This window comes from Plodia interpunctella, chromosome 2 (genome assembly GCF_027563975.2).
Source record: "Plodia interpunctella isolate USDA-ARS_2022_Savannah chromosome 2, ilPloInte3.2, whole genome shotgun sequence".
In the NCBI taxonomy this organism is placed as follows: domain Eukaryota; kingdom Metazoa; phylum Arthropoda; class Insecta; order Lepidoptera; family Pyralidae; genus Plodia; species Plodia interpunctella.
This window is the reverse complement of record NC_071295.1, coordinates 2,406,366-2,431,010: the sequence shown is the minus strand read 5'-3', so window position 1 is coordinate 2,431,010 and position 24,645 is coordinate 2,406,366. Positions and strand designations below refer to the sequence as shown.

Here is a 24,645-nt window from a genome sequence, read left to right as displayed (position 1 = left end):
TCGCTTAACTTCCACAGAATACTTTTAAAACTATCTGATCAATCGAGCAACTAATTCGAATTGGGAAACAAAAGATTTAAGAGACTATTGTTTTCTAGACTATTACATAGAATCCTACTTTTAATTCTTTTCTTCGGTATATTGAGTGTGTTATTTTGCCAAAACTCATGTCAGATTATATCCAAACTGCCTCAAGGCATCTATTATGAGTTTTACAACAATTTACCGCCATCTGGTGTGTAGAATGAGCATGCTTTTAACACTGAATAATGCACTATAGTTGTCTCGTCTCTCTTTATTGTGTATGTACGTTCTAGATTCTTACAAATATGAAATTTTCCCCGTTTTGTCAGAGGGAAATATTGTTTGAAAGAACGCGCTAACAACCCTTTTAAAATGTTGTACCAGCGAACTTTTAACAAGGGCTCGGCATTTTCCTCAATTAATATATGATTACGTCTCCATTAGGTACCAACATATACTACGAATTTACGTAGTGGTATTTTTTATCATGGCAACAAAATCTTCATGCTTATAAAAGAAAGCGATATCTTTCCTGTTCTTCCTCCCTTGGACACACTTCAGCACTTCCAACTTTTTACCCATTCTAACACAATACTTATATTTAAGTAATTAATAATGTACCTTTAGATTGTATATCTCAAGACGACCTCGGTGGCGCAGTGGTAAAGTTCTTGCCACTGAACCGAGAGGTCCTGGGTTCGATCCCCGGTCGGGTCATGATTGAAAATGATCTTTTTCTGATTGATCCGGGTCTTGGATGTTTATCTATATATGTATTTGATATAAAATATAGTATCGTTGATTTAGTATCCCATAACTAGTCTCGAACTTACTTTGGGGCTAGCTCAATCTGTGTGATTTGTCCTAATATATTTATTTATTTATTTATTTATGGTACAGTTATTTCCGGCCAGTATCAAATATTCGTACAAACAACCATTTTATTTGAAGCCTAGAATACTTATGTAATGAGTCATAAATTGTTAATGTGTTCCAAAGCAATTGATCAATCAATTATAATGTAGTTCCAAAACCAGTTTTGGGATGGGCATTGTAAAGGGTCGTGGAAAATTGATGACCTGATTGAAAACATTCATCATAAATTGACAAGGCTCACTACGGTCACAATGCTACATATTGACAGGGCGGTCTGTGTAAAATACATAATGGAATGTCAGAAATTGTATTTTCGATGACAGCTACCGTGCAGGGTCGGCCCTACAGATTCTAAGTTCGGGGGGCGTCGGAAACCGAATGTTACATATTTTTTGGATCGTATTATATAGTATGGGTGCCGGAAATAAATGAGCTCCTCAAGGTATTGCTTGAAACCTAGCGTTGGATAGGCTCGTGAACCTTACTGGGTCAGGCGAGATTGACATGACATGACGATCGAATTTATATGTAGCTAGTACCAATTTTGATTTGTGTTTGCTCTCTCATAATAATCATAGAATCGCAATTAATTTTAATTTAATCAGATCGGATTCCATTTTTGAATTCAGGGAGGTGCTGGATGAATAATAATTCAACTTTTGTCAAAATTTTCACATTTTCATGTACACTTTCCGTATCTCATATTGATTTTGCTCTAAACATCATTACGACGTCGACATTTTATATAATAAAAGAACAGTATCTGACACGTATCATGACTTTTGACATGTCGCAAGAAATCCTATTGTTGTAATACTTATATCTCTACAGACACAATGGTTTTGTAGTAGCGTCACCAGAGATTTCAAAAGACGAATCGAGTTTGAAGTTGCGTAGAAGTTTCTAATTAAATTATACCATAATTAAACTAAATTTAAACGTGGAACATAATAAATGTCTCTTTTGTTGTTTCAACAAAGACCAAGTACAACAATAAACTTGTACGTTACATTTTATTTAAATATTTCTTAAATTCGCAGTTCTTTTTTGGTTTTAGTTTAGATTATAAGTATTTTAAGTTTTTAATTTTATACTACCTTCATAAGAAATTAAACAAGTCATTATATTAGACTGAAAATAAATAGATTTCAATTACTAAGTGAATATAGAGTGCATGATACGACTACAGATTATCACGGTTGTCTATTTCTCGATAAAGTCAGAATTTTCCTAAGAAGAGACGTGCTACGTGTGTTGTTTAATGGTAGCCCCTCTGTATACTTGTCGACTATTGCGAAATTATTGTAATTTTGTTTAATTATTGTATTTATAAAAAGTTAAGTTTCTTTCACACAATACAGAGGAAATCTTTTCGGTACTGTATTCATTCTTTTAACATTTACAATAATAAGACGCCTGTCTTTATGATAGCTGAAAATGATGATGATCTGTTAAATATTCCTTCTAATTTGTGCAGTATGCGTCTGTGTTGTGTGTATGTATCGATATTTAATGAACATGCCCGGAACACCGAACACCGGTAATCGATTTGAACTAATCTGCTGGATCCGTGAGTCGTGTGATTGTGATATGTGGAACGGTATTATTTACGTTCACATAACTATAATAAGAAGTTTATCTGTATATTATAATTTAAGAATGCTAAAGAGAACGGTTATCAGAAAAATATGCAACTTTTCGCAGCCAGTGAGACTTAAACAAAAAAAATTGATTAGATTAAAAAGATCAGTCATTTTGCGTTTCTCACTCCACAGTTTCACTACATTAGTTCGATAAATGCAGTGGAAGATTCAGGATAACTTCATTATCCTCCGTTTCCATTGTCCGATATAAAGTTTGGTACTCTGTAATTTTGTTAGTCTACATTGGACGTCGACAACGTAAGTTGTGAGCTCACAACAAACTTCTTGGTGAATAACTGGTCAGTACAAACTGAGTATATCTGTTAAGCGAACTAACAGAACATTTTAGTATGAATGTACGAATATTATTTATTGTTCAGTACACCATAATAATTAAGAAATAGAATATATAACTACTACCCCGGGGCTTAAATAAAAAGTATAAAAAGTACCCTATGTATTATTCCAGGTAATATTCTACCCGTATACCAAATTAGACAATAATTCGTCCAGTAGATTTCACGTGAAAGAGTAAGAAACGTACACGCATACCATATGCATTATGCATGGACATACGTCCTCACAAACTTTTTGAAATTTTTTGACTTAACACCCACATGACATATTTACTAGTCAACCTTTAAACCGAAAAGAGATATTAAGTTAATGCTAAAAAGTTCATTTAATAAATAGAAAACTTAGTCGTCTTTTTTCGGATAAAATTACAGTTTTTTTAAGGCAATATGCAGATATTTAATAGATTAAATAGATATTTAATAATTTAAATAGACCATCTTACATTATGGAATCGATATTTTTGTCTATTCTCCTTTAACGAGGCTATCAAGATGTCAACATTAAATAAATGCGTAAGTCTCGTTCATGTGAAGCATTTACCTTGTAAAACAGTGCCTGAGGACGTACATGTATGACGCCGTAAAAGAGGTTCGCAGTCGGAAAAAATCAACACACAATCTCGTTCACAAAGACGCAGCAGCGCTCCTCTTAGTTTTATACAATAAAAGTATATTTTTATATTTATTCATTTATATATTGTTTCCTTTAAAGGCGATGTTTAGAAAATGTTCAATTGGTAGAAAAATGTTTTACAGGTTTTTTATTTCTGATTTTATCACACAATTAATTGAAAATTCAATTCAAAATTCGCCTCTAAAGCGTGGGTATACACGCTAGTGAACTTCAGTTTCCTCACAATGCTTTCCTCAAGCAAGTGGTGGTGTATAAAAATTAACTGTACACGAGTCAGATTGGTATGCGAACTAGTGTGGCACGAGTAGGGTTCGAACTTGGGACCTGGGACGGTCTTAACCACTCACCACTACCGCTTCGCAGAGTAATAATGAGTATCTACAAGGGTACTATTATGTACTTATTTACATGGGTAAATAAGTACATAATAGTACCCTAGTAGAGAAATAGTGGTTTATTGTGTATTGATAGAGTAAAATAAATGGATTGTCTATGATCCATATACATATTAAATCTTCTTCGCCGACTAATTATACCTAAGTTTTGAATTTTAATGCGGTCAGTTCTCACCTCACTGTTTCATATTCATGTAACGCCTAGGGACTAGGAGTCCGGTCATTGTGTAAATTGTGTTTATAACACTTTCAGAGCAACAAGTCGACGACTGTGTTTGCGTATGACAAGATTATTAATTGTTTTTATTTGTATTGATCTATGTCGAAAATATAGTTTTTTTTAATGTATATGTTGTAGTTGAGTTATTGACACACCACACCTTTGCGCTTTATAACATTTGAAATTGTCAAAAAGAGACAAAAAATACTTAAGCTTAATGTATGCTTTAACTTTTTTTATAAATAACAGGGCTAGTCTGTAAAGCAAACAACATAAAATCTTTCTTCAAATGCCGAAATGAAACTACAGCATTTTGTGTTTTTAACATTTTAAATCTCCACCATTAATAATCTCCCCCACCCCACCGGAAGCAGAGGGGATGGGGGCTTCAGCAGTTTTATTATTTTTGTTTCTGTTTATTCTATAGTATATAGCCTTTGACATTTTCGCGCAAATTGATCTCATTTTTAGCATAAAATAGGATTTTATTTGTGCGTTCATAAAAGCTTTGACATGTTCGCATGAATATGATTTTTCAGTTCAAAGCTTGTATTATTGGTATAATGGACATTTAGTCATTGAAAGAGGCTATGATTATTATTTTTCAATATATGATTTACTATTTCAAAATTAAATGTACCTACCGGTGCCAACCGGATGCATGTTTTTATGTTGGAATTTAACCTGCTAAAAATATGAAAATCTATTATGAACGTGTATTTATTATTAATCAAAGTTAACTCTTGGCCTAATTGAATAGCAGTTTTGACAAAAGAAAGAAGAACATATATGAAGTACCTATTAAGGATTTATGCATACGTTTCTCTTCATCCGTTTACAAACCAAGAATCTGAACACAACCTCTTTTGTATGAAAATATTCGTGGGCCAAAATGTAAAAAAAACAAAACGAAACTACAAGAAAATACAAAATACAACCTATTACTCTAGGTGAAAATGATGAAGCGCCCCACAAAACGTCACCTGGCCTTACCCGTCACGCCGGGCGTCTTGCACGTCTATCAAGCCTAAAATTAATTATCTGTGGTGTATCCAGCCTCCGTGGGTGTTCGGATATAAACAGTCTACTTGCCGGTAAAATTCCACACAAAACATGTGTAGGATATGTTTGGATACACTCCCGACTAATGACACCGAATTTATATAGGCTTGCTGTCTAAATTTAAATTAAGGTTTTAGGGGTGAGGTGCACCAGTCAACTTTGACTTTGATTTTAACCTACGCCCTACATATTTTTAGACTGAATGACAAACTTTGCAGGTTAAAATTAACGTAAAAGTTGACTGATGCAACGCACCCATTTTACATTTAATGCAACCGTACATTATCAGTAGTAACCGTGATCAGTGATGTAAATTGAGGTTGGCGCATCATTACCAATATAGCTCTGAACGAAAATTGCATACTATTTCAGTTGAATTTTCCTAATGATGGCAATATTGATACTACTCTAGTGACATTAATTTTATAAAACACAGAGGGTACCATGAAAGCCGCTTTTTTGTTAATGTAATTTCATATTTATGGTTATCGGATATTTCCTTTACCTATCTGTAATACGATTTTTTAAAATCTTTCATGATTCTAGATCAGCATAAATGGTCATATCTTGTTATCACATTGATTTACAAGTGCGATATGTTTACAGCTGAAACAGAGCCCAGACCTCGAAAAAAGAATTCTTGACAGATGGACAAGTGGACAGCTAAGCGAACAGAGTAGATCACTTTTTTTATCCGCTTGTCTGTAAGGTTACTGTTTTTATATTTTAAGGTACCACTAAAATAGGGTTCCCCTAAAATACTTTATGGAAATAATGAGACGCGCCCTTCGATTTCCGGTCTCTATAAAGAGCTTTCATCATTTACATATACTTAATTCTAAATGTCTTTATGAATAAGTAAATTTTATGACTTATTTATGAGTTTTAAATGGTTTCTGAAATGATGTAGGTCAAAACCTATGTCGGCAGGCTCAAAGGGAGGATCGTCTACACCTTGCCTTATTTATTTGCAAACGGGTGCTTCAAAATAAGTAAGTGTTTTCTTTAAAAAATATGGGCGTCGATAAATACACAAATCTTTCTTTTCACAAAACTGATATTTTGGTGATAATAAAATGTGTCCTCATAAAAATATTATCTGATCCCCTCATCCATCAAAAATCGGATCCTTTCATGAAATATGTTGCGAAAATCATATGATTTATTTTGTACTCACAAACACGGCCAATTTGTCGTTCACTTTATTCATAAAATTTACATAAAACTTTTGTCATTATAATTTCAAAAAAAATTCTTTTAAAAAGATCTGGCATTAAATATTTATTTTTAGGAGTTATTCATTCATACTACTTAGTGTACAAAATGTATTACAAAGTAAAATATTCGCAACGCGCTATTCAGGTTTAAAAAACAGATCTTTCAGCTAGAAAACTTAAGATAAAATTAGATCATAAATTACATTAAAATGAAAAGCAATTTGCCCGCATCCGTGCCTTTTTGCTATAAATATGCTCCGCTTTATTTAATTGCATTAAACAAGGACAGTTTTATTCAAAATAAACTGAAGTTTCCTCCATTTTATGAATGCAATTTAATCTGGTAACTCAATGGGTGCGCGCTCGAGGTTTCCTCTTTGAAATAATAACCAGTTCACAAATTAAAGGCCAGTCGGGTGGAAACTTAGGTTCCGTACATTTTGTTTTCTTTAAGGTGCATTCACACAGCACTTCCTTCTGGGGTTAGGAGCCAAGAGCCGAGAGATTCACCACCGGCCACATACTGGATAATGGGTTTATTAGTGGAATTAAAATTAGTACTATTTGATTTGATAATTAAAACATTAACGTTATTTCTTATTACGCATTACATTAGATAAGTTTGTAAAAGTATTCATGAACGCTATTGTATCTCATTAACTGATATTTTGTATTTATGAGTAACAATCCGTCATCTTTCTTCCCACATCACATTATTTGGGGTTGGCGTAATTAAGTTTTATCTTTCCATAAGTCCATATTTCTTGTCATACTTGTACTCACCCTCAAACACATTCATATCAATCTTCACACAGTGTGTCCGTCATCAGTCAGTATGATTAGTATGTAGTATGTAGTATGAAGGAAAACATCGTGAGGAAACCTATACTTTATATAGTTGACAGTTTAAGTTTATTAGTGTGTATGTGATACTTGCCACTAGACGCGATAAGTAGCCGTAAAAGTCATCTCAGATGCATAAATAAATAATAAATAAATATATTAGGACAAATCACACAGCTTGAGCTAGCCCCAAAGTAAGTTCGAGACTTGTGGTATGGGATACTAACTCAATGATACTATGAATGATATTTTATAACAAATACATATATAGATAAACATCCAAGACCCGGGCCAATCAGAAAAAGATCATTTTCCATCGTGACCCGACCGGGGATCGAACCCGGGACCTCTCGGTTTAGTGGCAAGAACCTTACCACTGCGTCACCGAGGTCGTCAAAAGAACTAAGACGACGAAGAAATAAGACGACTTGAATAAAATCTGACACCAGTGTTAGCAATAAACACACTCGAAATGAAATGATAAAGTAAGTATATAGAGACAATTAACAAAGTAATTATAATTTTTATCATAATTATTTGGGTATCAGTATCTGATATGGTACCCCAGCAGAGTTACAAGCCGATTAGGATTAAAGGAAATCCTTCATAGTTGGTGTATTATTGTATTGAATATGTATATTTTTGTTTATTTATTAAATACACAACATTACAGCATAAATATAAAATTTACAAATAGGTAATTATGTATTATGTATAACTTATTTCTATAGAAATTTCTTCCAGTAGACCCGCGAATGAAAAATTAATATACACACATTGCAATTTTATATGCATAGCTTTCACGTTTATTTTGCTCTGAGGACGCACCTTTCATGCTTTCGTCCTGCCTGCTGCCACAAATTATATAAAACTAGACTACTTACTTTACATAAAACACAGCACGTAATTTCGCTCAGATTTTGAGAGCACTCATATTTTCGGGGTGTGTACGGTTCAAAGCGCGCCGTTTTTGCTACTTTTTGTAACACAACCTTGTAGCTACAAGACAATATTACATTTTCTAAGCTTCAAGAAAAGTGCTGAAATATATGATTTTAATTGCGACAGAGACTAACGGAGACGTTTCAAATTTTAAGTTTGATGAAGTATGAACTATTCTAAATACACGTATAACTGCATTCCGCTAAAAATGCGCGGTAAAAATGTCTGCTAACTGTGGGCACAAAATGAGTTCTTAAAGTTGCTATGTGAGATTAAAAAATATAGTATTTGATCATCATCCCATTGATCCTGATCCTGAAATGCGAAAATTTTCGAGGATTTGTGTAAGTTTGCTATTCTTTCACGTAAAATCTACTGGATCAGCTATTGCTATGTAATTTGGTACACGGGTAGAATATAACCTGTAATGACACATAAGGTACTTTTTATTCTGAAATTTCCACGGGAGCGTAGCTCTCCGGGGCGCAGATAGTTATTTATACAGCTAAAATGGTTTTTCGTGCCACGTCCAAGGATTGTGTCATCAGTGTTGCACATGTAACGTGGACAGGGCGGACAATAGTCCTACATCGTGACAGCCACTACCTACCTACACTGCTTTGCTAATTACTAAGCGTCGAACGTGTTGCTATGGCTCCCTACGTAATACATCAATTTGTGGACACAGGACACTAAATTCGATGATTACGTACTCATTTATTCATGAAAATATTACTGGCTGTATCTGTAATATCTGTATTACGCGGCAATTTTGGAATGAAATATGATTGTTTGGCTTTTTCTGACCATGATAACACCAGCCTACCTAGGGTCGGTCAACTTTTACGTTATTTTTAACCTGCTGACGTCTTTGTTTAGACAAAATGGCGTACTTTGCATTTTTTGCGCAGGTTAAAGTTAATATCAAAGTTGACTGGTGCAACTCACTCTTAGTCATGTACTTTACCACCTGCGTACGTCGAAGGTAATTTGTTTTAACTGTAAATGTACCTATACTTCGGTATGTATGAGTCTCGTGAAAGTAGATAGATTTTTTTTACTTTACTCCCGTGCGCCGCTAGCTCCCGGACTAAGTTTAATTAAGCCTGCCTTTATCCTGCTAGAGAGAGATGCAATATGTGTGCACTCATTAGGAATTCGGGCTGTTCATACATAATTAGGTAATGTTAATGGATCCTTTTCGTTATATTAATGCAAAAGATGAGTTTATTTCTCTAATAACGAATAAACGGGATATATTTTAATCTTACACGTACACATGCCGACGTGATGCGTGAACATTGCGTAGTTAGTATGAGTGCTTTTATTTACCGCAATGAAGAGCAATGTATACCGAAACCGCCAAAGTTTGGGGAACAGTTCGACGTCAGTGTGGAGCCGGCATTACATAATATTAAACAAAGCCACGTCTGTCTTTCTGTCTCTTCGCGATAAACTCAAAAACAACCGCACGAATTTTCATGCGCTTTCACCAATAAATAGTGTTATACCTGAGGAAGGATTAAGTGTATAACTAAGGTATTATGTTTTTACCAGAGCAAAATATTTTGATACAATTATTCAGTTTCTCGTGTATTTTATGTAAAGGTACTCCATGGATGGATGGATGAATGTTTGATGAAGCCGAAGAGAGCTAATCGAATTTCGATTAAATTTGGTACACATAATATGGAATAGCAAACTCAATTTATACGTACTCGATACGTCCTCGAACGATTTTATAACAAACAAGCAGCTCGCCCCGGCTTCGCTCTTGTAAAACCATAATATAAAGTCACTCCAGCCTATGTCACTCCTGAAAGTTTCGCATATCTCTGTGCCAAATTTCATCAAAATCGGCCTAGTAATTTTGGAGTTTATTCATTACAGATAAAAAAAAGAAAAATACAAATCTTTCCTCTTTATAATATTAGTATGGATATATGTATTTATAATAATATTTCATATATAAGATTTTTAGAAGCATGACATTTGGACATGATTATACTGAATCTATATGGAAATTAGCCAAATGAACGTGGTGCATCAACAAATAATAACCAATGACAAACTTTATCAGCTGTGTCTCTGGTCTCGTCTGATTTTCGAGTACTCCCCAGAAAATACTCATGCATATATTTAAATGACAGTAAAATACTTATGGTATAATCGACTAGTCTATATTTTCCACGTAAGTATAATATATCACTTTAATTTTAATTTCATATGTTTACGAAAATAAAAAAATACTATATATGTAAACATATGTCCTTACGAATATTACTATAATTCATACAGCATCGCTTCCATTTTTAAAATGTTATTTTGGTGATGTCATTCTTTCTTGACGTCAAATTTATATCTGGCCGTAATTAATTACAAAAAATAAAACGTAGGCATACCTATTTTCAATGATTTATGCGTACGGGGCAGGTCAAAGGCCGGGTTCTGTCGTTGGGATTTATGAATAAAAATTACATCCCCTAGGCTGTATTTACAGAGGTGTTCGTCTGAAGCGCCCGTTATGAAACCATCAAAAACATAATACATATTTATAGGACTTGGAATGCCGAATTTTAGGGTGGTCTCCCTTGCGATTTGGTAATAACTAAGTGGAAACCAGCAACGCAGTATAAAGTTCAGGCTGAGTGCCCGCGACAAGTTTACTAACAATGCAAACTTGGGTATAAAGTTGAGTCATCGTTTCTGTTTGTTTGAAGGTTAATTAACTAAGTAATTGCGAGTGTTTTGATGTCTTTGTAAATGTTAATGAAGAAATAAATTGATTCATGACTTCAATTAACGTATACCTTCATCCGTAAAATGCTTACGTTTTATGTAGGTTAAAAAGTCAGAATATTTTATACATTGAACGTTTAAAACTAAAAGGAAAATAAATTAAGCCTTTTAGTATAGTAATAGTTAGAATGGTGAAAGAGTTCTTTTACTAACTTTAGATAAAATAAATAAATATATTAGGACAAATCACACAGATTGAGCTAGCCCCAAAGTAAGTTCGAGACTTGTGTTATGGGATACTAACTCAACGATACTATATTTTATAAATAGATACATATATAAATAGACATCCAAGACCCGGGCCAATCAGAAAAAGATCATTTTCCATCATGACCCGACCGGGGATCGAACCCGGGACCTTTCGGTTCAGTGGCAAGAACTTTACCGCTGCGCCACCGAGGTCGTCAATAATATGTTTTGTTCGTTTCATCCCCTACTGACATAATATATTTCGAAGGGGAAAAAAAATAATAATTAGTTTGTTTATTTACTACAAGACTTACCGGGCGCGGCGTCTTGTTTTAATTAACCTAATCTGAGCTCAAAGCTTGGATTCATTAAAGAAGAGATCTCTTTATAAATCTGTCGGTCGGCAGTACGCAAAATTTAAATTATACTTTGCTTTATTTTCTGGAAATCTCCGCTGAAGTAGCAGTAAGAGGTATCGGTGGAATCACAGAATTTGAAATTGGTAATGTAAATTTATTTGAAGTGGCATATAGACGTTAGATTTATCATTTTCTTTGTTAAGGGAAACAAACTTTTATAGGGTCGGGATCTCTTCGTCAAAATTCTACTAATTGGACGCCGGCAGCCGGACTTTCGTTTCCCTTCGTGTCTGCGAGACTTCATACTGCGATCGATTAATGTTATACCGAACACATTATTCCGATATTTTCATAGTAGAATGCTTTGTTCTAACGATGCTTTGCCAACGCGATGTTATATTATTTATATGAAGCTTTGTACTATAAACCTTACGGCGCTGCTTCAGTGGTCCGGTGATTTACTGGGTCTATGGTAGCTTAGTTTTATTGTTTAATATTCGTTCTAGTTATGTTTGTTCTATTTTTTTAAAACTTAGTTTGAAAATCTCCGTTTCCAAAAACCTGACAGCGCATAATCTAAAAAACTAAATATAGTACACCTAACCACGTAAAAACTAAGTATAAACCTATAGTAGGTTATATTATATTTAGTTATCTTAAAAAATCTTACAGTACATCCGCGAATTTAAAAAATAAAATAAAAAACAGACACTTGGGTTCCTAAAGTGTGTGACAAACGATTTTTTTCGCCGGTCAAGTGTCGTTGTCTTTCTCCACAGTTGTCTTTCATTGAGCGCCGACAGCGACAGATTGCATTTCTATTCATTCACATTATTCAAAATTCTCAGGTATCCGTGGAAATATTCTGGTATAAATAAGTGCTTGAATGTGACTCCAGAATCCTTTCATGTCGCGGCGGTGACACTCGACTGATACTTCCGTACTTCCGTCAACGCGGATGACTGGCACCAAGCTTTTGTCGGCTTCTTTCAATTTATTGTGGATTTTGTTCTGAAGACTCAAATACTGTAGTGTCGTATTTTGTTTTTGTTATATTAGGGTTGATCCTTAGTTTTCTAATATTACTCTTGTAATAACTTCGGTTTTGAAAGTAGAAATCTTTACGTAGCTCATCTCATTCAAATTTGATATGAATATTTTTCTCTGCTACATACGATACCACACATACGATTTCCACATACAAACTACCATATCTATACTTTATAATATTACTGTAATAATAGTAGTCACCATCCGTGGGGTCCAGGTTCGATACAATGCGCGGGCAAATTGGTATTTGTCTGCGGGTGTATTGAGCCAGTTTTTGTGTTTGTATCCATCGGAACTAAGTGCATCATGTGGATTTGTGGACCGTGTAGTGTTGTCCATTCATCTATTATTTAAGTTGCTTTATGAAGCTTTTGTAATAAAATAACAATTTTTTTTTTCTAAAATAAACGTTTCATCTATTTTTAAAACAAATTCATTTAATTTATGTACATTTCATATCATGATTGCAAAACCATCAATGGTCCTGGGTATGTTTTCACTGATAGCATTCAAATTAACATTTACTCTATTAACAGAATGTAAATTACACAACGAGAAAATATACAACAGCAGTGTTTAAATTAATAATTTTGGACATGGTTATTATGGTGTTAACAAATTGAAAAAGGCATCTGGAAATTATCTCTTTCACAACAAAAAAAAGTATTGTTGTCCTATTATGTATAATGTTACTCAATTAATAAAAAAATAATACATACCTACATATTTTATCATTTCATTCAATACAAAAATTTCTTTTTCGGTCTCTGATTTTGATCTTTCTATACTTACGTAACATTACTTTCTATAAAAAGCTAATTTCCAAGTTTAGAAAGTATTACGCAAAATAGTCACGTGCGTACGAATCGGATGTAACTGCAAGAAAGAAAAAAAATTGAAAATTTGATTAAGTAGGGCATAGCCGGTCGAAGAACGGCTATATTCGCGTCGTGATATACGTATGTACGTTACCGGAATATTAATCCGGAGACGACCGGATGCCTCTGCCTGATAAGAAGAAAAGGTAAGAAAAGATGGTTCGGTCCGGCGCTGGAACCGTTCCCGTGCCGGATCTGCGGTTGCGTACGTTCTCCGTGAGCTAGACCTTTGTTTAGACCCCTTTGTGTCTCATTTCTGTTGTCCTCTCATATTTGTGACAGTAGGTATTAGCTTAAAAAACGGTTTTATATTTATTTCATATTCTTACGGACATTCTTATTTTTCCCTTTTAGCTTTGGCCTGCGTCTTCGCTCGCTTCAATTTCCCACTACAACAGTACGAGTTCTCCAGGATAAATGTTAACCAATGTCCTTTTCCGTATTCCTATATAAGTTATGCAAGATTTCATGATAATAAATAATATTATTATTTATATAATAAATTTTTAAATAACAAACTGACATCTATTTTTACTGATATTGTTATGTCATATATCCATAAATATCGCTTAAGTAACGGATTTCACTATAACATTACTACATGAAGTTGTATTGATGCCGTTCGGTTTACAATAACATTAGTCAGAAATAGAATTAATATTACAAATATAGAATGTCTGTGGAGTTACAGCTTATTTTTGTACAAAACAATAATAATATTATAATAAACTTGACTATGTGCGTGTGGCCGGAAGTGGGCCCTGAGTATTTCATAGAATTTCAAGAAGTGAAACATCACTTCTTGAAATTCTATGAAATTATGCTTGGGATTTAGTGAACATTTCAAAAGAATTGTGAAAGGACTTTATTTATTAACTAAATATTGTTCAAAAGCGAGACATACGCGTTATTTTTCTCATGATTCTGGTATTATGACGGGATGTTCATATTTTTTGCTGTAATTGGAAGCAAATTAGTTCCAACGCCGACTCTCCAGCGAAGTTTCTTCTGGGAAGGGAAACTTATTTCATAAATACTCTCTTAAATAACAGAAGAAAATTAGACGAAGAAAATTCGTATTTCACCCACAAAAAATATAATTTACCAATTAAAAAGTTATAAAGTAATTAACGGACCATTTTTCATAATTTTAATTAAAAGTGGGCCCTGTAAATATTTATCTTTAATGGATTGTTTACCTGTGGTGAAAAGATATTAAAGATTAATCGTTCTTTGTAGAAAGTTCTAATAAAGTTTAAATTGAGATAGTGCGTGTTCTAATTGTAGGAAATTTGTTTTTAAGGTTCGCAAAATATGTCTATACTAATATTATAAATACGAAAGTCTGTTTGTCACACGGTCATAGCTAAACCGTTGGACCGATGAAATGAATTTTGGAGTAGATATAGTTAAAACTAGAGTTTTTGTAAAATTATAACCGGTGGAAGTTGCATGAAATAAATAAGTTATTCGGTAATCTGCGGAAGTAATATTCTAACTTACATGGTCGAATGAAACTAAAGCAAATGACAGGTAAATATCGGAATATTCGCCAGACTCATAAAGTCACATGTCAATTGGAGTTACCTCGCCCCAGCCGCTCATATTTTCTTCGGGAAGCCTTAGCTACTCCCGCTTGACGGCGCTGATTTACGGAACCACTAACTGGAGAGCTTTATTTAAATAACTGTATTTTCCGGAATCCAGCATTGTCACATAAAGTTAAAGAAAATATATAGTTATTAAGTAATTCTATATATTTTTTCGAATTATTTTCTAACTGACGCTGTCTGGTTTGTAACATGATTCCAGCACTGGAATGCCACTAATTAATTTTGTCACAACCTGTGACGTTTTGAATTCTTTAAATTAGTTTTTGAAAGGATTTTGTCGCGTCATAAAGTTTGAATAGCTCGTTTATCAGGTTTCTTATTTACGCTTAGGTTAGGTAGCTAATAGGTATACGTATATACTAACTTAAGTACCTATACTATATTACAGGAAATAATCTATTCTCTCTAAAAATATATTCTAGTAGTTCCGTGAGAGGTATACAAAGACAAGCGAGTTTCGTATTTTCTGATGTTTAAATACAAAGCAAATACTTATTTTAACTTCAAAAGTTTTCTAAATTCGAAATGATTGTTGACAGGCGCAGGCGCAGTCGGCGCAGGCGGGGCCGGCGAGCGGCGCGCGCTCGCATGGCGCTGCTGTACCGCGCCACGCGGCTCAAAGACCGCGCCGACACCCACGTGTTCACGTTTGTGGTGACGCGCTCTGCCACGCGCGAGCCCGACCGTGACGTCACCTCCAAAGACTTCTGCTGCGCGCATCAGCGATGGGCGGTAGCCTTCAGCCGCTCCGATGCCTCACTAGGTCTGTATCTCACACAGCTCTTGTAAATACTCTGTGATCACGGCTGTATGGCGGTGCCGAACTACTTTGCGCACCAGCGATGCATGTTAGCCTTCAGCTGGTCCGATGCTTCACTAGGTCTGTATCGCACACAAGTCCTGTGGCCGGCCGAATTAATTCTGAAACTAGCTGGAACGCGAAAGCCCTTTCCCGTTTCGTATTCTCATCTCATCCCGTTGCATAAATACTGCTAGCCATTTTGTTGCTTGTTTTGCACACCGTACCAGCCGTGTAGACGTGACTTCATCAACGTCAGAGTTAATTTAACCTAGTCGATGTCAGTTTTGTCATCACCAAGGGACACATGGCAGCTTGTTTTTATTTTTAACCACTGACTATTGGACAATTAATTCGAGAGACATGCTATCAATAATTAATTATTCCCAAGTAGGTAGGTACATAAGTTCACAGCCATTGTTCGGATTTTTAGACCTGAATGTCTTGAAAAGTCCATAGGTATACTTACATACATGTATTTACGTTACAGTCGACGTAATAAATTTACAATTTATATTCCGATGGGAGCACGTATTAGCAATATTCTCCTCCAAAGATAACTCTTCCTCGCGAGTGGCAATAACAGCAATAACTTTTTATAACATCTGGCACTTATTATGATTGGTGACTTTTCATTTGAAACATCATTAACTAGGTATTTCGTTTCTTTTGCAGGTGTATTCCTAGTATGGCGTGGCGCTTGCGACGGTATGCGTATATACGTCGACTTTACCTTCACACTACTGAGTAGGGATCACTTCACCGCCAATGAAAGCTTCTCGGGCAAGCAGGTGCGGTTCATCGCGGGCAACGCGGCACATGGCCGCGGCCGTTGCGTCTCACTCGCCGAGCTCACCTCCAAGTTCGCAGACGCTCGTGGCGAGTTCCAACTCGAGCTTAGCATGTCCAAAGTGCGCACTCTATACTCGTGCGAGCTGCGGGCCCCGCGACTCGACACGCCGCCCATAGCCTTCGCCGGCTTCGACTGGTCGGTGTCAGCCTCTGGCGGCAACAACAAGGACCCACTTACACTTCGACTACTCCGTCTATCGGGCGAAGGCCAGAAGTGCCGAGTGCGCTATGCCCTCGCTCTTGGAGAGGGAGAAAGACGGCTGCACTCCGGCCCTCTTGAATATGTGTGCGACGCTGATGGCCGCACCCCTCCCTGGACCCCTCGGCCGCCTTCTCGTCTTCCGAGTAAAGGAGTGCGTCTGACAGTAGAACTGGTGTGGGCGAGAGCGCTGGCCGAGCTGGCTGTCCCAGCGGCCGGCCGCGCCGCCACGTGCTACGACCGGGACAAGCAAGCCTGGTCAATCCGCTGTGACATGCACTCTGAATCTGTACGACTTCATATGCTTTATAGAGATGTGCATCATGTGCCGCGCAATCACCTACGTTATGTAAGCTGGTCTGCTTGGCTAGTGCGCGCGAACCCAGCTCCTGGAGAGCCAGATGCCGAAGAATTGCCAGGTGCCCCCTTCGAGCATTACTACGCACAGGAGAGCGCGGATGAGGGGCTCATGATGGAGACTTCACTTCGAGTGGAAGATGTTTCGCGGCCGGGATGTCCTTTTCTTCATCCCGGCGGTGAGCTTCGGGTTCGCCTGGAATGGGGCGACACCTACTTACTCTTCCAAGCTACTTATCATGTCTATGACGATCTCTGTCGTCTACAAGGACATCAAATGAGGTGATTACTTTTGATAGATGTTATTTAGAATACTTCTTGCTAACTACCTACTTGATTACATGCATATAATAGGTAACGTATATTTCGAAACAAATTAAAGCAATGATTTAGATAGAGTTTACTAGTTTGGTCGTGATGCCACAATGATGTTAGTAAGTCAGGCATTCACGCGTACTTACTTCACTTCATGCATCAAATCAAATTATTACTTTATCGTCTTAGCTTCAACTCTCGTATACCGTTGGCAGCGTATAAACCTACCTACCATGGCATATAGGTCCACGCAGGGTTTCAATTTTCATACGGTTCACTACACCTTGATATGGTAATCTTTAACGTTTTTTGTTGCAGACGTGAAATAGCCGCTTTGCAGGCTGAAAACTATTCCCTGGAGAGGCAACTGTTCAGCTATCAGAAGAGCCTGGCGTACGCCCAGACGCAGGTGGGCGAGCCGACCGCAACCGATGCCGGCCGAAGGTCCCCCGCCGAGCGTTCGCTATCAACCGATACGGAGTACGCGTGAGGAAACAGTTCAACCAATGGCTGCCTTCAACAACGCCACTCCACTCTTCTATCTTTCGACTGACTCTGACATTTTTGAGCGATTTATCTATTTTTCTAGACGTTTTATGGCGAGGTGCGCCTCGTCCGCACTGCTTCTCGCCGGTCGCCTGCACTCTCGCCGCTCGATCTATCGATAGCCGATTATTATACTTGACTACTTTTCTATTTATCTGTACATAAAATATATTTAGATATTATATATTATGTATATTTCTTAACTTGAATCTCGAATTCATATACTGCAACAGTCGATTTATGAATAAAAGTCCGATAAATATATTACCTAAGGTAACGTGTTTTATTTTCCCCATTTTCCAGTTATCATACTCCTCCGAAACGACTTAACCGATTTTGATGAAATTTTATATGGTAAGTAATAATAAACCCAATAACTACTAAGTCAACCTTATAATAAACCCATAAAATATCCAGACTGCTACAGACACTGGACAGAGGAAACTATATACTCCATCATCTTCCATTTCGCTCATACAAGAATAAGATCTGCATTGCATATTAAACATACATGAGAAAAACAAGACAATAAGAGATATCTCTAGAGAGATATACATCAAAAAAGAGAGGTCCGGCTATGTATGAAAGAGATAGTAAAAATTAATAAAGATTTGAATGCTTTCGTTTAAATTTTTGAACGTTGTTTTTTTTATTGGCAACACCCATCCATGTCAATGTCAAGTCTAGTGTCAATGTCTCAAAAGTAGACGTCAATCAAATAAACGTGATTGAGAACTTCAACTGCGCTGATTGTTTATTTACTAAATAAAACTAAATAAAAATGGCCCAAGGCAAGCTGAAAGTGAAAAGCAAACTGCCAACTGGAACAAAAACAAAGAAGGGCAAAGGGAAACCTGTAACAAAACGTAACAACGCGCCTGTAAAAAGCAAAAATATCGCGGTTGAGCGCAACAAGATGAAGGCTAAAGTGACGAAGATGGTGAATGCACAGGCTGAGCAGCAGCTCCGGGCTCTAGCTACCAGCTCAGGAGAACTGTCGGCAGCCCAGCAACACGTAGCTAAAGCACCAAAAGCACCCGCGCCTGCGAAGTGAAACATAACCTATAAATTACACTGAGGACTTGTGCAGCGAAAGTGAGAAAAACGATGTTTTCCACGTTCTTGTTGTAAATTTAACAAGTGTAATCTATCGTTACCTGTTGCAAACTATCACTGTTACTTACCTATTTAAGATTTTAAGTGTACTAAAACAAGTAAATGATTGTTATTTTTATAAATTGTTTGTTAACTACCTAGGCGATTCCCCACAACAGATTATAATGAACATATCCTCTGTAATTAGTATATAAATATATATTATTTACCGGACTTGCAACTATCGTAAAATATGAATTAGTGTTGTAATTTGTAAATGTATTTTAAAACAAATGCCAATCATTTTATTTACTTAAGTATTTTGCTATTTTTTTATTTTATAAAACACCCAAAGATTATGAAATCCTATTTTTAGGAGTGAATTATTACCTACACAATTTGCATCTAAAACAAGTAATTTAGTTACTTTTTTTCTCCAAAACTACATATAAAACAAACGTACCTAGTAAGATTATTTGATAACAATTTTAAATATATATTGTTCATATCTAGTATCACCTAGTACCTACTCATATTCCAAAATAATACTATACCTAGATTTTCAGAACTGCCAGTGCTAGTTCTTGATACTAAAATCTTTTTATATTATTAAATGCTAAGTGCAACTTCTTCATAGATTGCAGATGACTCCAGTGAATTTCTAAATATAAAAGTGTTGTTAATTTATGCTACTATATACTCTTTTTATATTTTAATAGCCTACTCTTATGTCTGATAAAATTTCAACAAATTTGTACTACATTTATTTGTAAGAAATTTTAATAGGGGCCATCCTTATCCAGTTACCCTGCAATGCTTCATGAAATGCTATAGGATGTGATTAAATAGGATATACGATCCAATGGTCTGATATCTAAGGAGCTGCTGACCGTACATAGTGGAGGAGAAAAATTAGGAAAACTGACCCTGGTTTCTGATGCTCCTAGCAGCCAGGAATGTGCTCAGATGAGAGAGAGACTCAACAAATCTAGTGAGACAAGGTCGCGTTTAGTGCCGTTAGTCGCGACATCTAGACGATGCATCTAATCTACGATCGTCTACCAGAAACTAGAAAGATACGAATTCTTGAATGAGATAGTAGCATAGATGTGTTTAGAATTCGTTTTGATTTGACTCCCCTTGCTTGGCGGAAGAATGTGTAAAGGAAAGTTGTGTACTTAGATATAATGTGAATTCTACTGATAGTATGAAGATGTAAGCATGTTTGTTATTTAATCACTAAAATGTACTCGGAAATTTTTTGATGAATCTTGGTACACGGGTAGAACATATGGTAATAGAGCATAGGTACTTTTTATCTAGAAATTCCTGCGGGAAGGTAGCCCGAGGGACATATTATAGATAGTATTTTTAGGGTATTTAATCATCATCATCAACCTACCCTTATCCCACTTTATGTGGGGTCGGTACAGCATGTCAGTCTCCTCCACTTCTCCCTGTCTGATGTTAATCGATCTGTTACTTCCTTTTTAGCCATATCCTGCCTAATGCAATCAATCCACCTCTTCTTCGGCCTGCCCCTATTTCTTTTCCCATTCAATTTCAAATCCAAAACCTTTCTTACAATATTATTTTCCTCCCTTTTCATAATGTGACCATACCATCGAAGCCTATTACTTTCCAATTTTCCTATGCTTAGTGCTACCTTGAGACTTCCCCTCACACATTTTAGGGTAATGAATATCTTAACATATTTCGCATGGCGCTGTGTCGTAAACACCTTCAAACAACAATTTGCTAGGCTATGCAAGGGCCCTGGGCTTAAGTCCGCTGTTTGCATTTTTGTAAAAGAATGTGTTTGCGCCGGACTGTTTGGGAAGAAACTAGGAAAATAATAGGCTTCTCTCTATGAAAAAAAAATTCCAATGCTTTTGTGTAATGCAAAAACAATGGATTTTTTTGCCTAAGTTACTTAACCCCGAAATTATTAAATGTTCTATTCTTCTTTTCTTCGAGTTCTAGCATAATTTCTTTATCGGCCTGTTTGAAAACTGTTACGGAAATTAGGTATTTCTAGTAATCGTCTTATGATTTTTATCACAATACCCAAAAAAGGAAATGGAAAACGGTTATCGATTTACGGTTATAGGTTGTAAAAGTTAGTTTTAATGGGTTGGTGCTTTGAACTTCTTTCGGCTTAATGGATTTCACCCTTTCCAAGAAGCCTGTTAAGTATAAAACTAAAATTTATAGCTGAAATTCCAATAACAGTCATCGCAAAACGGATTTATTAGGTCAATCTTAGAGTAACTGACCTATAGAGCCCGAACGGTTCGATGCTTTTAATGCCGAGTCATATTTATTTTGTTATATTTATGTGTCACATCATGCGTACTGTTTAACTAAAGTACTTAGATGAATTACAACAATTTTTAGAGCGCGGGTTTAACGGATATCTTTTTCTGTTGTTTTTTTAATTGTCTTGGGAAAGTTTGGTACAGACCTACTACATTACCTGAAAATTGAACAAAATAATTTATCAAGACATAGACCTTTTACAGTTCCCTGTAATTACAACGAGGCAGCGTAATTACAGGAAACTGTGGCACACCGAAACATTAAAATAGTAAAAGTTAGGTATTCAGTATGGCGGTAGTAATAAATGAGATAATACCCACGTTGACGACCTTTGATCAAAGATGGGGGCTACTAAGACATGAAACACAAACAATTAAACACACAGCACGTCATTGCGGTCACACATTCTATCTTTTTTTACACGACGCGTACACGATATGGGTAAAAGAGACAGCATGTGGTCCTGGTCCTTAGTAACGTGCTAGGTACGTGGTTTCTTGGTAGGCCTTCTAGTTGGTTGCGCGCGCTCTAGCAAACAGACGAAGACTATAACTCAATTAGGAGTTGCAAACCTTTAAACGGCAACAGAATGCGGAGATATCAAAGGGCAAGTACAAATTGTTTTCACGCCGGCTCATTTGCTGAACGCCGCGAGAACGGATGATGAACATTATATTTTAAGCTGAGTTTCCGTTACGCGTTCTAGGTACAGTCGGAGGTAGATAAATCTAACCCCACACATAAGTAATCAGTTACTTACCACAGCGGGTTAGGTTTCTGTGCCCATGTCTGTACAATTCAATTTACGGATTATTCTTCCAAATTAAATTACGAGAGATTTTGGCAACTGTTTCTGACTCTCGTATTCCTTATGAACATGGCTCGTATTGGCTCGTATTGTACTATTTACATCCCTTTGGGCAAAGTTCCCCTTATTCACACATCTCTGCCTAGTCTTATCCCTTTCCATTGTGTATAAAACGTTCTTAAATCATATGAAGTCATATGCCGAAGTGGGATTCGACGGGTCTGGGTTCCAAATTTCTAACCGATGATGGTTATTAGAGCAGAAATATTATTAGGATTATCAGACAGTTTTGTTTATATTGCTTCATCCTGTATTCATAAAGTTAAAATATCACTATTCCTGTATAGGTATTTTGAAATAATGAAATACTTATCTAACTTCAGTAAAAAGTGAGATACAGCGGTGCGTAATGGAAGTCCAGCTTAAACTTTACCGTTCGGCGATTAGCTGGTGAGCCGTGATCGATTGGCTATCGCCTGTCTCCTGTTTAGCTCATTTTTCAAGACCTTGACTTTACACAAATGGATCCTAAATCATTACTTACAATCCATGTTCCTCCCGTTAAAGATTAGATTCACTTACACAGCGTGTTAACGAGTGAAATGAATGTGCTTTTCAAGAGATATTCCCAAGAAACTTAATTTCTAAGGTATTTCTAGTAGTAGAATCTGCTTACCTATCTAAAGGTTAATTAAATGCCAGCCTAACATCAGTACCTATATATTAAATTCACTAGGTAAGGTAACTATACACCAAATGTCAGCCTTACATAACAATATGGGAAGGAATGACCTTTCTTCGTCAAACTGTATAAATTATTTTTATAATTTGTCTAATTAAGAAATGAGAAATGATCGGCAAATATAACGGAAGTAGGAAGTTGTTCAGTAATATCTAGGTAGTGATAAGAATATTAAAACAATGGGAATATACTTAATCTGAAGACATTTATTCTAAATCAAAATTCTAACACACTTTTAAACCCCGGGCAGTAACCGCGAGACACAAACGTCACACTGCATAAAATTATAGGGATGGGACACGTCGCGCGCTGTCTCCACTAGTGCAGTGCGTAACTCGATTGCCAAAATTTAATCGAGATTGTTCCGCCTAACAGTAGATATAAGTTGACCTTTCGAAACCGACGAATATAGGGTACATATATCTAAGAGCATACTGGCACTGTACTTTTGACCTGTGGTACCGATATATAGGAGAAATTAATTACGATATAAATAATTCATAAAGTATTAATGTGCGTACGCATCTTTTGAGAATACAAACACAAATCTCCTGCACACATGTACACAATGTAGTGTAAAAAATGTAGGAAAACGATGGACGCTAGTGAAAGTAAATATATATAGATACTTTTTGGTTACAACGATGCCCGTATTTATTGTGGACATTGCCTAGAAGCCTTATATATAGAATATATCTGTTGGTAAACAACTAAACAAGTGAAAATATAAAACCCTACTTAGTTACTTGATTTCTTTCACAAAATAACGGAGAAAAGTATAAAAATATTTACAAATCACAAAAGTCGCCTTCGGATGTAAAAATGATTTTGTATGGAAATTAATTATGGGCTCACAAGTTGTAGCGTCAATTCGGAAAATTATAAGGATATTGTAACAGTCTGTAAAATTAAATAAATTTATAAAAAAGTTGTTTATTGGCAGAACATAGTAATTTACAATAAGAACGTTTCTTTATGTGTATATGAGGGACTGTATTTTTCCACTGGTCGGGTGTGCGTCGCCGTCGCAAGTGTGTCGGTGTGTCGCCTCCATGCACAGGCGTTGTCGCACGCTGAGTGAGCGCCAGGGCTGTAGGCTGCTGTGATACAGTTTTTGACGGTTCCGTAAATAAAAGAAAATATTTTTTTCCGATTTCTTAGGGCTTCAGATACAATAAATACTCTTTATTACATAATAACAATTATACTTATACAAAAAGGCACATAGGTGTATTTATCGCAATTTTTAATTGGTAGGTATGCAGAACTACGTACAAACATAGACTATTTTTTTTAATCAACCCAATAATTACAATAATGGGGGTGAAAGTTTGTATAAAAATAAATTTGTGTCTATTACGTTTTCGCAGCAAAAATCACGCGGACGAAGTCGCGGGCAAAAGCTAGTAATAATTTAAATTATTATTTTTAAAACTGCAAACCACTAGTATTTCCGAGCGACGTATGTATTTGTATGCCTATATTAGATGTCTACTCTCATAAGTAGGTACAA

The 24,645-nt window shown here is 36.0% G+C and overlaps 2 protein-coding genes across 2 annotated transcripts in view; both read left to right on the top strand.

The window, feature by feature from the left end:
* The window catches only part of LOC128679986 (uncharacterized), a 42,614-nt gene extending 24,173 nt beyond the window's left edge, over positions 1 to 18,441 (top strand). Inside the window, exons 2-4 of the mRNA XM_053762572.2 lie at positions 15,640 to 15,863; positions 16,575 to 17,589; positions 17,941 to 18,441. Coding sequence (XP_053618547.1) covers positions 15,689 to 15,863; positions 16,575 to 17,589; positions 17,941 to 18,112 — 1,362 coding nt within the window. The 5' untranslated portion in view covers positions 15,640 to 15,688 and the 3' untranslated portion in view covers positions 18,113 to 18,441. The remainder of the gene's footprint in view (positions 1 to 15,639; positions 15,864 to 16,574; positions 17,590 to 17,940) is intronic.
* Positions 18,442 to 18,870: 429 nt separating this feature from the next.
* LOC128676642 (uncharacterized) lies at positions 18,871 to 20,482 on the top strand. The gene has a single exon (XM_053756847.1). It carries the CDS (start codon positions 18,950 to 18,952, stop codon positions 19,220 to 19,222), a length of 273 nt encoding a protein of 90 aa, XP_053612822.1. The 5' UTR covers positions 18,871 to 18,949; the 3' UTR covers positions 19,223 to 20,482.
* The last annotated feature ends 4,163 nt before the right edge of the window (positions 20,483 to 24,645 follow it).

Coding starts and splice junctions, on each gene's coding strand:
- LOC128676642 (XM_053756847.1), top strand. CDS start 18,950: ATGGCCCAAGGCAAGCTGAAAGTGAAAAGCAAACTGCCAACTGGAACA.